Raw genomic sequence first — 15,539 nt, 5'->3', positions numbered from 1 at the left:
TGACACCTGCCTGTGACTCTTCCAAGTACACACAAACTATCTGCTCATGAGCACTCTTCTTGGGATCCACAGCCTCCAGCAGACTCTAGACGTGGTCCACACCTCCACAAAAGCATTTATTTAATCACAGTGTTTAAGTATTTTTCATGTTCACAAGCGAATGTTTACAAGTGTACAATTACATTTCTTTCAAGTCAGAAATATTTTTAAATCACCTTTAATTAAACAGTGCAAATCACTTCATAGGTGGAAGTTGTTGTTCTTACAAATTAAAAAAAATTAAATATGAATGTGGTTTTGTGAGCCTAATTATGGAAGTTAGCACGTTTCCTAATTCAATAAGGAATTATCTATAGTACTTCAAGAATCAAGTATATCATAAATATTTTTAAATTTCACTCAGGACTTTCAGATAATAAATAGAAATAAATATTCAAAGGAAAAATAACTGGAATCAGTCTATGCGTGTGCATCACACTAATAAGAGTTTTCCTGAAAGTACGAGGCAGTGAACCGGAGAACAGGGTGGACTGGATGTCAGATCACCTCAACCCAGAATGAAGTCAGCCTCTGACAGGCTGTACGGGATTGAATTTACTGCTTCACATCTCTGGGCCTCAGTTCCCTCACCTGTAAACTGGCATTTCAGCTCTAAAATTCTATACAAAAGGATTATAATTCCAAAACTGCATGAGTTCTCCAAGTGCCTCTACAGTGAAAATTGGTAATCAGATCTTTTATTGGAATTTTTTTTTTAAAGCAAACGAAGTTAAATTACAGACTTCTGGATTGCACTGCGCATCAGGCCTCTGGTGGTGTGTTCCCAGGGGACTATTTTGGTAAGTTTGTTATTTTTCAGTGCCTCACCTGCAATCAGTGTCCGGGTGTTGCATTTTAATAACAGTCTGAAGTCAGAGTCAAGTGGGGCTCTGCGCCTGGAAGCTACAGCCTGCATCCTTGGAAAGTAACACTTGCTGCTGACACAGAACCATTCTAGGGAGGCACACTGCCAGGTAGCACCAGGAAGAGGGATTTTTGTTTCCTTCTGAAAGGAGCGCAGGTTGAATTTATTGAGGGTTCTGAGGAAGAATCTGCAGCGTGAAAAACACGCTAAACTTAAATTCAGAGGCTAATCTGAGAGGTAACCAGTAGATCACAACCTTCGGTTTTGCAATAAGCTGAAACTACAGAATTTTACAATTACTGGTTGGTTAGAGTAGATATTTTAAATGTGCAAAATGACTGCAAACTCATCCTCCTCTGTCTTCTAAGTCCAAAATGTCTTAGAGATTTACCTGCCATAATTAAAGGCTGCAGTTATATCACATCAAACTCAAGCCTCCTGTTCAGTGTAGCAAAAAGGGGAAAAAGACACTTTCAGGATGGACTTTGAACATGGACCTCAAGGAGGAAAAAAAAAAAAAACCACGAGCTTTTAAAAATTAAATTCTGGACTTCCCTGGTGGTCCAGTGGTTAAAAATCTGCCTTCCAATGCAGGTGACGCGGACTTGATCCCTGGCGGGGAACTAAGATCCCACATGCCGTGGGGCAACTAAGCCTGTGCACCACAACTAGAGAGCCCATGTGCCACAACTACTGGGCTCACGCCCTCTGGAGCTTACACACCACAACTAGAGAGAAGCCCGTGCACTACAACTAGAGAAGCCGGTGCACTGCAACGAAAGATCCCACGTGCTGCAACAAAGATCCCGCGTGCTGCAACTAAGACCTGACACAGCCAAATAAATTTTAAAAAATTAAAAAAAAATAAAAAATAAAAATTAAATTCTAGTGGTTTCACTTTAGGATAAGAGCAACTTCTCTCTCAAAAATCACTATCCTAGATTCTTAGAATGAAATTCTTTTCTCCTATGCAAAGCATATGTATTGCCAAAAAAAACCCAACAAAAAACGAAAACAGAGTCCAGAATTATCTATACTAGTGTGTGGGCCTATGATGTTCTTTTTATTCATTTATTTATTTATTTATTTTTGGCTGCGTTGGGTCTTCAGTGCTGCGCGCGGGCTTTCTCCAGTTGCAGCGACTAGGGGCTACTCTTCATTGCAGTGCACGGACTTCTCATTGCGGTGGCTTCTCTTGTTGCAGAACACGGGCTCTAGGTGCGAGGGCTTCAGTAGTTGTGGCATGCGGGCTCGGTAGTTGTGGTTCGCGGGCTCTAGAGCACAGGCTCAGTAGCTGTGGCGCACGGGCTTAGTTGCTCCGCAGCATGTGGGATCTTCCTGGACCAGGGCTCAAACCCGTGTTCCCTGCATTGACAGGCGGATCCTTAACCACTGCGCCACCAGGGAAGTCCCGGGCCTATGACGTTCTTAATCAAACCCAACTGATTATACAATCATCATTCTGTAGCAGTTTTAGAGAGAGAGAGTTTGCTTTCTTTAGCTCGTCATAAAAATATTTTGTACACATCAATACACCCACAGAAAATACATCAAATTACGTCAACTAGCTTTAAAAAAAGTACCTGTTGAAAAATACAAAATGGGCTACAAACCCGAGGCTATTCCAAAATAAACCAGTTTAGAAAAACAAACTTTTTTATAGCAAAATGTTAACAACATGGTATTATTATACTGGAAAAAACTAACCCCGCAAGTTCTTGTACAGGTCAAGAATCAGGGACTCTCACAAAGCATGCACATCTGTCACCTGGAGGACTAAGAATGTCATGAGTTATACCTGCTCAAGCTTAGTTTCCTTGCTGGTCTGAGCTGCAGTGGGCAGAACCCTGGCAGGCCAGGGCAGGAACATCTACACCATGAGGTTCACAGCTCACAGTACTGGCATCTGACTGTCAGGCTACCAGCTCACAATTCTTTTTTACTGATTATTTATACAGGAGATTTATAAAATGTAAAGAGGTTATTATTCATACTGACTCCCAGAGAAGGGGCTAAAGTTACCAAAAAAAAAAAAAAATGAACGAAAGGAAAGGTCTTTGGAGCGGTTAAGTGCTGTAAGTGTGTTCTACCCTGTTTAAATTCCTTTGTGGTTATAGCACACATACTTTGCACAGGAGGTTTCTTCAGAATGATACTCATGTATGGTGGTCAGGAGCAGAGAGCACTTCAGATTTTAGGTGTTGACATTAATCTTTTAATTTTAAATTGTTCTTCCTTCCTTGAGTCTCACTAGCTCCACAAGTCAACAGATTTCTATTAAATAACTGATATTATTTTGTCTCTAGTAGAAGATAAAATATTTTGTGTCTCGGGATTGGAGAAATCGCCTGAAAAGTACTACAAATGCAGATTTCTGGGCCAACATCCAGAATTCCAACTGAGCTGGTTTGTTTGGGGGCCCCCAAACCTGCATTTCTACAAGTACCTGGGTGATCTTGATGCAAATAATCCTGTTTTATAAAAACATCTTTACTTTTTCCTGAAACAATTTCAGCTGAACTTGATACCGTGGCTGGGATTTATATCAAAACAGTGGGGGCCACTGGGCCAGTGGGAAAGGTACACGTGAACAAGATTCACCATAAATTCAAAATTGCTGATGCTGGGTGACAGGCACATGAGGGTTCATTATATTAATTATTCTACTTTTGTGTATGTTTGAAATTTTCCACAATAAAAAATGAAAAGAAACAAAAAGCTCCGTAAAAAAATCACAGCAAGTCTACAGCCCCCTGTACTTTCCAAGAGACTTGCCACTGGACGTTTTATCTGAACTTTCACCAATTAAAGGAGTTGCCTATGATCCCTTTCAACAATTTCCAAAGCTGAAAGGCCCCCTAAAATAATTCTCTCTAAGTAGATCCTTAAGCTTACAAGGTTTCCCTCCTATTCTTAGAGATTAGGCTGCTCTTGGAGAGAGTCAATAAAATCTTTCAAATATCCATTGCTCTGAAAATAAAAATAACATCTTGCCAATACCACTATACTACAAGTGTGGGATGTGTAGTATTTACGATGGTATTAATAGGCGGTTAAAAGGTGGTCAAGTGACAGGGTCAAACGTGCACAGGATCCGTCCAAGTCATCTGTCTCTTAGAGGCCTTTTGTCCCTCCAAAATCTCTCACTGACTCTCTCTCTTTTCCCAACACCTAGGATTAGATACAGGAAGCAGAGGATCAAACCCCTATAATACGGGACCTAATGAAACTTAAAAGCTTTTGCACAGCAAAGGAAAACATAAACAAGACGAAAAGACAACCCTCAAAATGGGAGAAAATATTTGCAAAGGAAGCAACTGACAAAGAATTAATCTCCAAAATTTACAAGCAGCTCATGCAGTTCAATATCAAAAATACAAACAACCCAATCCAAAAATGGGCAGAAGACCTAAATAGACATTTCTCCAAAGAAGATATACAGACTGCCAACAAACACATGAAAGGATGCTCAACATCATTAATCATTAGAGAAAGGCAAATCAAAACTACAGTGAGGTATCACCTCACACCACTCAGAATGGCCATCATCAAAAAATCTACAAACAATAAATGCTGGAGAGGGTGTGGAGAAAAGGGAACCCTCTTGCATTGCTGGTGGGAATGTAAATTGATACAGCCACTATGGAGAACAGTATGGAGGTTCCTTAAAGAACTAAAAATAGAACTACCATACAACACAGCAATCCCACTACTGGGCACATACCCTGAGAAAACTATAATTCAAAAAGAGTCATGTACCACAATGATCACTGCAGCACTATTTACAATAGCCAGGACATGGAAGCAACCTAAATGTCCATCGACAGATGAATGGATAAAGAAGATGTGGCACATATATACAATGGAATATTACTCAGACAAAAAAAGAAACGAAATTGAGTTATTTGTAGTGAGGTGGATGGACCTAGAGTCTGTCATACAGAGTGAAGTAAGTCAGAAAGAGGAAAACAAATACCGTATGCTAACACATACATATGGAATCTAAAAAAAAAAAAAAAAGTGGCTCTGAAGAACCTAGGAGCAGGACAGGAATAAAGACACAGACGTAGAGAATGGACTTGAGGACATGGGGAGTGGGAAGCGTAAGCTGGGACGAAGTGAGAGAGTAGCGTGGACATATATACACTGCCAAATGTAAAACAGATAGCTAGTGGGAAGCAGCCGCATAGCACAGGGAGATCAGCTCCGTGCTTTGGAACCACCTAGAGGGGCGGGAGGGAGATGCAAGAGGGAGGAGATATGGGGATATATGTATATGTATAGCTGATTCACTTTGTTATAAAGCAGAAACTAACACACCATTTTAAAGCAATTACACTCCAATAAAGATGTTAAAATAAAAACAAACAAAAAAGAAAAACCCTATTATAAATGTGCCAGTAGCAGCACGCAAATCCAGTGCCCAGACGTCGGTTTCTAATATCGCTCTCCAATAAAGGGAGCTGCGCGAGACACGCTGATCCTAGGGCCGGAGCAGGGAATATACAAGGTGAGCTTACAGCGCCAGAAAACAAGGAAGCGCTTAAAAAAAAAAAGAAAGATGGACATATGTCTATAGGACACAGGAGCCAACTGAAAGGGCTCCCAGGGGCCAATTTAAGCAGCAAAATAAATAACAGTGTTGAATTATAACCCAAAGTGTAAAATCAATATCCATGTGTCCATACTGATATAAATAACTGAATAAGGAAATAAATGGGGAAGAACAGTTAAATACCCTGTACAGAAACCCAGGTAATTTCTACCTCAAGGAGGTGGCACGGAACTCATCACCACTAAGTGCGGGCTGTGCATACGCGCAGCGCGGAGAAGGGAGGAAAGGGTAACCTGACAGTGGAGAAAGCTGACACACAGCACCTCGGCCAGGGGATCAAGGGACTAGGAGTCTTGAAAGCACGCACCCTTGACATGATGTGATGAGAACGGCACTTCAACTCTGTGGTCTTCCTCCCCAAAACACAGAATCCCAGCCTAATAGCTAAAAAAACATCAAACATGCATCCCTTTTGCAGAGGGATATTCTACAAAACGCCTGACCAGGACTCCTCCAGATGTCAGGATCATCAAAACCAGGGAACAGACTGGAGGGGCCCAAGGAGCCATGTCAACCAGACACACTGTGGGATCCTGAATCGGAAAAAGGACACCAGGGAAATACTGAAGCAATGCGAGTGAAGTCTGCACGCTGGTTACAATGTATGAGTACCGGCTACTTGTTGTTACCAACGTCAAAAGGGAAAACTGGGCAAAGGATACACAGGAGCTCTTTGTACCATCTTTGCAACTTTCCTGTAAATCTACATTTGTTCTAAAAGAAAAAGTTTATGGCTAAAAATAAAACAACCATCCATGGCCTCAGTCCAGGTGAAGGACTGGGGCTGGATGAAGTTCGCAGGACAATGACAGGGTCTAAGCTGACACCCCCTCCTTTTAACACACGCACGCTCTGGAGTGCTGGTCTGGTGAAGTCAGTTCTCCATCACCATCTCTCTCCAGCACCATCTCTCTCATACTTCAGCATCACCCACAAACTTCAAAACCACGCAAACACGAGAAATACTGAGGCGATGAGACACAGAGCTTACAATGCAGGTGAAGAGACAGGACTTAAAAAAACAGGTGGTATTTGCTAAGTGCAAGTGGTAGGCCAGTACAACAAATGCAAACCTTTTTTGATGACGCAACCCACCAGTAAATTTTCCTCGTAGTCCTTCCATTTCATGTAAATTTATTTACAAGTCATACAAATGCATTAGTGTACCAATACACTCTATCCCTCAAAAGTCACATAAGTCAAAAATTTTTAAGGGCGAAATGAAAATAAATTAGAAAATTCCCACGTTTTCATGCTGCATCCCCTGAAACGTCTTGTCCCACAAGGAAACACTCCAAGAGTTCATCAGGGTTGGCAATCGCCAAGCCTGGGCAAGGAGAAAGGTCTCAGTAGGGAAACTGGGGCTGCAAAGAGGTTAAAAAAAAAAAGACAAAGAAAGAGATGACAGCACTTAAAAGATACAAGGGGAAGAGTCAGGCAACTGCACACAGAATATGAAGCGCTGGAAGATGGAACTCTGCACAGGATATTTTGCAAACTATGAGCAGATCAATTTAGCTGTTAAGAAAGTGCCATGAGAGGGGGAGAGCGGAGGCTGGGACAGCAGAAACTCAGTTGCCACGACCTCCCTGCCCAAAGCTTCCCAAACTGGGGTCAGATGCCGGATGCCCAGAGCTACTCCAGCTGCACCACAGCACCGGGTCGTGGCACATCTGTTTGAGGTAATGGGAATTTAAGTCTTTTAAAACAAACATATAATATAGTAAAATGCAAAATCTGCCAAGCTGTTAAAAATAAAATGTTAGGTTTACCCCTCTGAAGCTCCAGGAAAGCAGAAGAGTACAAAGCGCTCTTCTGCAGTCAGGGTGGAGGGCAGTGGGGGGTGGGCAGAGGCTTTCAGAGGAGTAAAGGCGCTCACCGTGTTGTGTCTCAGGCACCTGCGTTGCGACATTCGGCTTCAGCTGTTCTCATGTTGCCCACTTGAATCACAATAAAGTCCAATGAAATCTGGAATCTCTGCACTGGGCTAACCTTTGCACAAAACCTTCTTTTGAAATATTGAGGTTATTTTTCTGATATGCCTGTTCTTTGTGGCAAATAACTGTAATGCCAAGGCATGGTTCCAAATCAGTCATTTACTACAACTTAAAAATACTTCACTCCAACATTTTGCTCTGACACAGGTTTTGCCACATCTCCTCAGCTTTCTTACAGTGTCTTCATATGAGGATTCACAGAAAAGCAGGAATTCGAATCTAAAAACCACCCCAGATACAGTAGTTTGTTTTAGACCAGGAACGTTTGTCCAGCTTCTCCTTTCTATAATATTCCTTTCCTCGTGTCTGAGTAATAAATAAAAATTTCAAAGAGTGAAGCACCGCTAGAGGATTGCAAAAATACATAATTTTAAAAGAGAGAGAGAAAGCAAGTCTGCCACATTCATCTCTCCAAATGACATTTTCTAAGGGGAAGCCTCAGCACTGTGCTGGTCCTACCACAGTCTGGGTGAACGGGCTCCCTTCAGGGACGCTTTCTGCGAGTACACAATTTTGTTTGGGATCAACCAAACTTAGATTGCCCGTGGTTCCTTTAAGTAAATTAAAACCAGCAATTGTTCACATGCAAGAGTTTTAGTCATCTCGATGTTCAAAAACAGGTTTATTATATAAAAGCAGACTGATCCAGATCATCTTAAAATTTTCTAGCATAATTCCCCAAGACTATGAATTTCAAGAAGCAGGGCTTCCCTGGTGGCGCAGTGGTTGAGAGTCCGCCTGCCGATGCAGGGGACACGGGTTCGTGCCCCGGTCCGGGAAGATCCCACATGCTGCGGAGCGGCTGGGCCCGTGAGCCGTGGCCGCTGAGCCTGCGCGTCCGGAGAGAGACCACAACAGTGAGAGGCCCACGTACCGCAAAAAAAGAAGTAACACTACCAGCTTATACGTCATACTTCAATAAGCCAGATTTCTCTCTAAAGGATCTTCACCCATCATATAATTTGCTATTTTGAGAAACAAAGATTTTTTTACATCCATAAGTTCTAGGCATTCCATGATACGCAGCTACCACGGTGACTTCCTTCTTTGAAGCCATACCACCCACCATTAGTCAATTCTAGGATAACCCACCAAATTTACAAAGAAATCTGAAGCAATGAAGGAATCTATGTTGCCAAGGGCCAAACCTGTAGCAGGCATGGCTATCACGTGACAGCAACCCCTTAGGTAAATATTATCATCATCCTTTTTTAATAGTTGAATTCTAAGAAGCTTGGAGAGGTCAAGTGACTGGGCAAGGTCTTAAAAGCTTTAAAGTGGCAGAGGAAGGCCTCACACCCAGACTAACTCCAAAGTCCAAGCTCTGGCCACAACGCCTGCTCCTCCTGTGACTGGTTCATGAATTTTACTCTCAACTGAGCTGAAAAGGTGGATTCTTTTTATATGTCCACCTACAAGGACTTTTTTGAGGACCAGTCTGTTTAACAGTTTCAGAACCCTGGCTATCCCCTATATGACATTTACATTACGAAGTGTTTTCCATTATATGTACAGCTGTTCTAAGTGACACAGCCCACAGGAGCACAGAGGGCCCAAGGGCTCTAAATTTCAAGAGAATTGCGTGAACAGTCAGCACATCTGCACATCGATATCAGCAAAACTGTAGAGATCTGATAACTTCAATGCTGATCAGCTACCAAGTTGCTGGACAGACTTCCTATTACTATGCAAATGGACGTATTTAGTTAACCCCAAAGTATCACCTACTGAAAGCAATTAACAGCATTCCCAGTCTAAATCAGATCTCAAGCCTTAGAGCCATATATCCTGACAAGGATTTGCATGGAAAGCTCTCAGAAGCTGTTAAAATAAACACAAAAATTCACACTTTAGAAAGCACTTCCTTTACTTCAGAAATCTTTTTCAAGATACAAGCCTGTTTGCTTAATCTAAAACAAAAGCCCCGGTTTCACAAGCTGCTGTTTAATCAGTAGCTGAGTCCCACCGGCTTCACAGACTTCCGTGAGGTCCTTTATCTGGAACTGCTAAAAGCTTCCTCTGTACTCTGTGACCTAATATGCCACAGAACAACAGAAGTGAGTTTCCTTGTCTCACCACTATCCTAATATTAATAACAAGTTGTGGACTTAGAGGAATGCCTTCACGCATACAACATCTTTCTTTATGATGTGAATTCTGAGAATCTTACAAAAGGCACATAAATCTTTGCCAAGAGAAGAAAGGTCTGATAACTATGATCTGGAGAAAAAGAATTTCTTAACTGTAATCTTAGTTTGGTAACTGAACTGTGTGTGAAACAGTGGACTTCCTGCCTTTACGTAAGCTTCCTAAATGAGGACCAGGATCTCAGTCTATATAATAAGGGCCTTTGCAGAAATACAGATTCTCAGGAAAGCCCCCCCCCCCAGCCAGGGAGGACATAAGGGACTCTCAGAGTGATAAAGAGATTCTCCCCCCCAAATTCAACCTAGAAATGCCTTCTTGCCTGATGGGCAAAGGCAATCCACATATTTACAAAGCTTACTATGACTGAATGGGTAAATACCTTTTTTCAACTTTAGAATCTAGAAATGATTCTGGATGACAAAGAAACGTGGGATAAATGAACTTCGATTTAAATGCTGAATTTCAGTTAACTGTCTCATTTCCCCATGCAAACAGGCTGGCAAAGGATACAATTCAAGTATTTTTTCCAACCTACTGTTGATAAGCCATGCTTTCTCCAAGGCAGTATTAACCAGTTTGAACTTTAAGCAGAATAAGGCCAAGGAGGCAAAGACCATATACAATGGATCTACTCTGAATTTGAAAATGGCCAGCTCTCCCTTTGTAAGGAGTACAGGCCCCCAGATAATCAAAAGCTTGATAGTTGTTTTCAATGTTTAACTGCTCTTTTATCTACTATGTATGTTCCAGAGGGGTTCCTCTTTCTTAACCAGCGAACTCACTTATCAGGATTAGCTCAAAGGTTTCTTTACTCTTCTTGGTCAAGAATCTACCCCCATTACCAGGATTAACAATCCCTTCTGAATGGAAATAAAAACTCCCAAATCTATGTGTGATTGTGCATCTTTTCCACGTAATTTAACCGTAGTAGGTATTTGTCATCCATAGGCCACACGTCTCACCATACACCCTCCAAGCAATAGAACATGAGGGAAAATCTACAAAAGCTGCTACAAGTCACCGAATAGTTCTTTACATTTTTTTAATGCCAAGATTTAATATTTCTATTTGTGGATTAATTTTCTTCATTGCTTTGTTTTACATACAACACTCCAACAAAAACTTCAATATTTTGATTCATACCTCCATGAAATAGTAAAAGAAGGGACTAAACACATTAAGAGGTTTATAGGGACTTCCCTGGTGGACCAGTGGTTAAGACTCTGAGCTTCCACTGCAGGGGGCACGGGTTCAATCCCTGGTCGGGGAACTAAGATCCCGCATGCCTCACGGTTCAGCCAAAAAAAAAGGGTTTATAAGCAGCCACATTTCCAAAGTTTCCTAAATAGAATCTGTTTTACAAAATATGTAAAACTTCGATTAAGAGCAAAGTCATCTGGAAACTTCTTGAATCCCTTTCACATATGCAATCTTTATCCACTATCCTATTCTAGTGCTAATTTTCAATTTCACTATGAGTATGTTTCAATATCAACATCGACACTTCTCCCTACAGTCTTTTATAATTTCCCAGGTACTTTCTGTAACTCGTACCTGGGCTGCCTATACATTCCTCATAATATTCACTCTTCTTATCTATCAGGTCAGAAAACAGAATTCACCTTACGCATATTTGATCTAAGGCAGTGGCAGAAATTTAGCAATACACTACGTGGTACAATGATAACAGTTTATACCCAACTAAAGGGCACTCAATGACATAACCTGGTGTGTCTCTGGAAACAATTATATTTAGCTTCCATTGTAGATGTGTTTGAAAAATATGTCTTTACCAGGGACAGTACCTTCCACATTCTGCACCCAACTAACATCATTCTAAAATAACTCTTGACCTCAAGAGTATTCTAAACAGCTAATAAGAGACCTGAAGTGGTAAAGCAGAAAAATCACTCAGCTAGGGGAATCTAAGACCTGGGTTTAAGTTGTGACTCCTCCTAAAATTTAGCTGTGTCACCTTGGGTAGGTCATTTGACCCCCAGGGCCTCACTGTCTTCAACTGCAAAATGAAAGAAATTGGACTAAATTTTCTTTAAGGTCTCTCCCATCTCTAAAATTCCATGATTCTATGAAATTTCAGTCTCCCCTCATTTCAAAGATAAGTAACAGATGATAATGGTAAATTAGCCTAGATTATTTTTTTCCTTAAAAATAATTATCCAACTTGAGATGCTTTCCTGGACTGAAGTTTTATCTGAGAAAATAAACCACAAACGAAAACGACGGGGAGAAAAAAAGAAAATCACACACTGACGTAGCTAAAATAGAAACTTCAATCACCCTTGGGCCATTTTGTCAATAGTTATTCAAAGGCTGCTACTCTAATCACTGGCTTCCTAAAGTAGAGATATTTATAGAGTGGTTTCCTTCTCATCCCCAGAGATTCAATCTGAATAAAACGCACAGCGTCTAAAATCAATTTACAACTTCAGAACAAGTTACAGGGAGCGAAGGAAACTCTGCGCAGCTCTCCAAGTCATTTGCATTTAAGTATGATTAGGGCTAAGAAACGGTTCTTATTATAAGATGTGAGAAAAGCACAGGAGGCAGGTGACATCTGGAAAAGGAAGCAGAACTGCCAGCAAGGGATGTAGGCTGAGGACCTTCAGGCAACAGGTCCAGAGCCGGTGCTGCAGTCTACCCCGGGAGGGGTCGGTCGCTGCCGCCCCGCTCGCAGTCCTCCCCAGCCCCATCCGCATCGCCTCGCCCCCGCTTCGGCCCTCGAGAGGCAGCCCGCCCCCCCCGCCCAACACACGTCCCTGCTGCAAAATCTCCCTAATCACTCGTTTCCCCGGGCCTCCCGCCCCGGCAGGCCCTCCGATTCCTCGGCGCCGAGGCCGGACCGGGCCTGCAGCCTCCTTCCCAGACACCCCCGTCGCAGCGGCCCCGCAGCCCGGTCCCCTCAGCCCCGTCCCTGCCTCGGGCCCGCTCACCTGCACCTGTTTGCGGAAGTGGCGCGGCCCCGGCACTGCCGGCTGCCAGGAGCAGCAGCAGCAACGGCGGGGGCCCCGGCATCTCGCCCACGGCGCGGCCCCGGAGACTGGCTCTCGGGTTGCCTTCCGTCCGTCCGTCCGTCAGTCGGTCCTGTCTCCCTCCGCTGCCTCAGCGGCACCCGCGCCGGCTGCTCCTGAGCACACGTCGTTTCGGCCAAACCTCAGCCCAGATCCTGGTCCGCACCCACCGCTCCAACCACAGAAACACCATCCTTCCTGCCCGCCCGCCTGCGCCGCCGCCGCCGCCTCTCAACAGAAGCAACGGCAGCAGCTCTGCGGAGCCGCGAGCCAGTGCAGCCGCGCTCCCACCGCCATGATGGGCTGCGTCATGTGACGTAGGGTGGGGGGGCGGGACGCCGTGATAGACAGCCCACCCCGCCAATCGTCAGCTCCACACCGGCCTGGGAGGCCCCGCCCATCACCCTGGCTGAGGGAGGGTGGCCGCCGGTGCGCCCCCTGCAGACCAAGAAGTGCGTGAGCAGCAGGTGATGCCAGCAATTATTTTACAATTTTTTAAAAAGGGAAGTATAAAGAAGATAATGAAAAGCATCCAGAATCCATTCTGAATTTTTTTCTCAGTATTTCAAAACGTGTAAAAATAGGCCTGTTTTGTCTTCTGCCTTTTTTACTTGCAACAGACGTTTTAGACTCTTCTTAGGTTGACCTATCAGCCACCAAGGAGCTTTGGGCTTTTTTATTTCAATTCAACAAGAATAGAATACCTCTCCCCTCGCACCCACTAGTTCAGCTCCTGAGCTCAAGCTGTTCCTCTTGGCAAGAGTTCCCTTCCTGTCCTTTCTTGGCCACCTGGCACACTCCCTTTCCACTGTCGAGACTCACCTGAAGAATGATGTCATCTAAGAAGGCCTCTCCCAACCTCAGGAGAAATGACTAGCAACTCCTAGTGCCCCTCCCTGGCCCTGGACAGACTGCTCTCCCAGCTGCCATATTTTATTGTCCCTGTAAGTTCCCTAAGGACAGGAACTGTGCACGTGTCCTCTGGGGGTGGCTCCAGTAGGAATTCTCCAAAGCAGTGGTGCCTGGTCCTGGGTGCCTGCCTCTTCCCACCAAGTGACAAGACTCAGCCAACACGTGAGGAGAGCATCCTTCTGCAGAAAGGGTAGAGAAAAAAATACTTTCCAGGTAGAAGTGACAATGATCAGAAGCCTGGAGGCTGGGAAAATGCTGGGCTCTTCCGGAGAATGCACCCAGAGTCCAGTTTGTGCATGAGAGGGACTGTTTTGAATCTTATCAGGTGGGACAGCACGGGGGAGCCTCCCCAATTCTCCGGACTCCTCAAATGTCCATCCCAAATGCCAGCTCTCTGTGGGGGGCTAACCCCATGTGGACACATGGACCATGCCCAGGGGATATTTGTTGAATGATTAAGGCAAGCCAATAAACACCTAAGTAAACAAATAGCTGGAATGTGGAAGTGCTGGGTTAAAGCATATATGGCTGTCTGCTGATCTCTGTGTGGGAAAGGAAAGGAAGGCAAAGGTCTGGAAAAGAGCCACAGTCACCCTGTTGTGCTTCTCCTTGGATCAGGAAGCTCCGGACTTTGAGTTTGAGAAAGCCAGGGAATGCTCACACTGTTTCCCGTGGGGAGTCACTGGATTTGTGTGTAGCAGTGCTGGCCCAACCAAAGCCCTGACTCATAATCCTTGTGGCTGTTAATCATAATTAAAGTGAGCTCCAACGACCACATGTCAGACCACAATCCCAAAGCAGGTTTCGTTATTATTCGACCAGCTGAAAAGTTTTTTTAAAAACTTTTTTCCTTTCCACTTCACAGAGCAAGGGTTAAGGTGCACATTCCTCGGGCGGTGTCTAATGGAAACCTTTAACCTACCACCTACCTCACTGCTCACATCTTTGCCCAGTGATTCTCTTGAAGACTCCCAGTTAGAGAATTTATAAAGCAAATAAGAACCTGTTTGCTTTGTTTAGTTTCCTCTAGGAATCAGAAAACAACCTTTGGCACAATTTGGGATTAGATCCCTAAGATGAGAAGCAATATCTTTCAGTGTTTCTATAGCTGTCCTCACCTGTGCTCGGCCTTTTCCAATTTTTCTTGCATGCCAAGCCATCACTTGGATGATTCTACAGGCATTGTCTGTCCTGCCAGCAAGCTCTGGCTGAGGGCTGGATTCAAGGGATATGGATTCAGTTTAGTACTGGATGAGCATGCATCTCTGAGTACCCTAAATGTTTGCAGGGCTGAGCTGGATCAAATGGGTGCATCTGTGAGGGTCCTGTCAGTGGTATACTGGAGCCAGCTGGTACCAGCTTGTGAAAGCCAATTGTTAAACCTTCAGGAATCTTGCATGCCAGTTGTTAGACACAGCCATTGTTGAAAATTAATTTATATAAACTTGCAATTAAATAAATTATATTAAAAACAAAAGTAATAAGGAGAAGCATTTTCAGAATGGAAAGCAATGAGAAGACTAGCAAACATTGTCAAAATCAACTTCTTCAGAACTCTAGAAATTAGCCAAAGGTTTGCAACATCACAAGGAGCATTTATTAAAGAAAAATGGCTGACCTCAGTAAAAACTGTGAGCTTTGTGGTGTTTTCACTTGCTGTAGCCACATTCTTCTCTCCCATCTCCGTGGTAGTCTTGAAAAACATCAGCCTCACAACCATGGTAGCTGTGAAAATGAACAGCCTAGCTAAGCTACTGGAGGGGACAGAACAGGTTTGGAGCTCTCCCGAAAGCTGCATCCCCAGAAAACTGTCACTATTTGACCTGTCAGGCAGCTCCCTAGAAAGGCATCATTCTCAGGATTTGTCTTTATTTGACAGGATTCAGAACTCCCTTAGTGCAAGCAGCACTACCCCCAGTTTGTTGAAAACAACC

General features: G+C 43.6%; 1 protein-coding gene across 4 annotated transcripts in view; it reads right to left on the bottom strand.

Annotated features, from left to right (window-relative positions):
* Window positions 1-15,539, bottom strand: part of LMTK2 (lemur tail kinase 2) — a 177,059-nt gene that overhangs the window by 68,126 nt on the left and 93,394 nt on the right. The window contains exon 1 of one of the 4 annotated variants that reach the window (XM_027125759.1): window positions 12,616-13,005. The exons of 1 other annotated variant lie outside the window; for it this stretch is intronic. In XM_027125759.1, coding sequence (XP_026981560.1) covers window positions 12,616-12,697 — 82 coding nt within the window. In that variant the 5' untranslated portion in view covers window positions 12,698-13,005. Of the gene's footprint in view, window positions 1-12,615; window positions 13,006-15,539 lie in introns of those variants that run through there. 2 more of the 4 variants (XM_027125762.1, XM_027125760.1) reach the window with 2 other exon arrangements.

This window comes from Aethalodelphis obliquidens, unplaced genomic scaffold (assembly GCF_003676395.1).
Source record: "Aethalodelphis obliquidens isolate GAN/ISIS:26980383/991018 unplaced genomic scaffold, ASM367639v1 scaffold30, whole genome shotgun sequence".
NCBI lineage: Eukaryota > Metazoa > Chordata > Mammalia > Artiodactyla > Delphinidae > Aethalodelphis > Aethalodelphis obliquidens.
The sequence above is the reverse complement of the archived record's forward strand: the minus strand, read 5'-3'. Positions and strand labels throughout refer to the sequence as shown.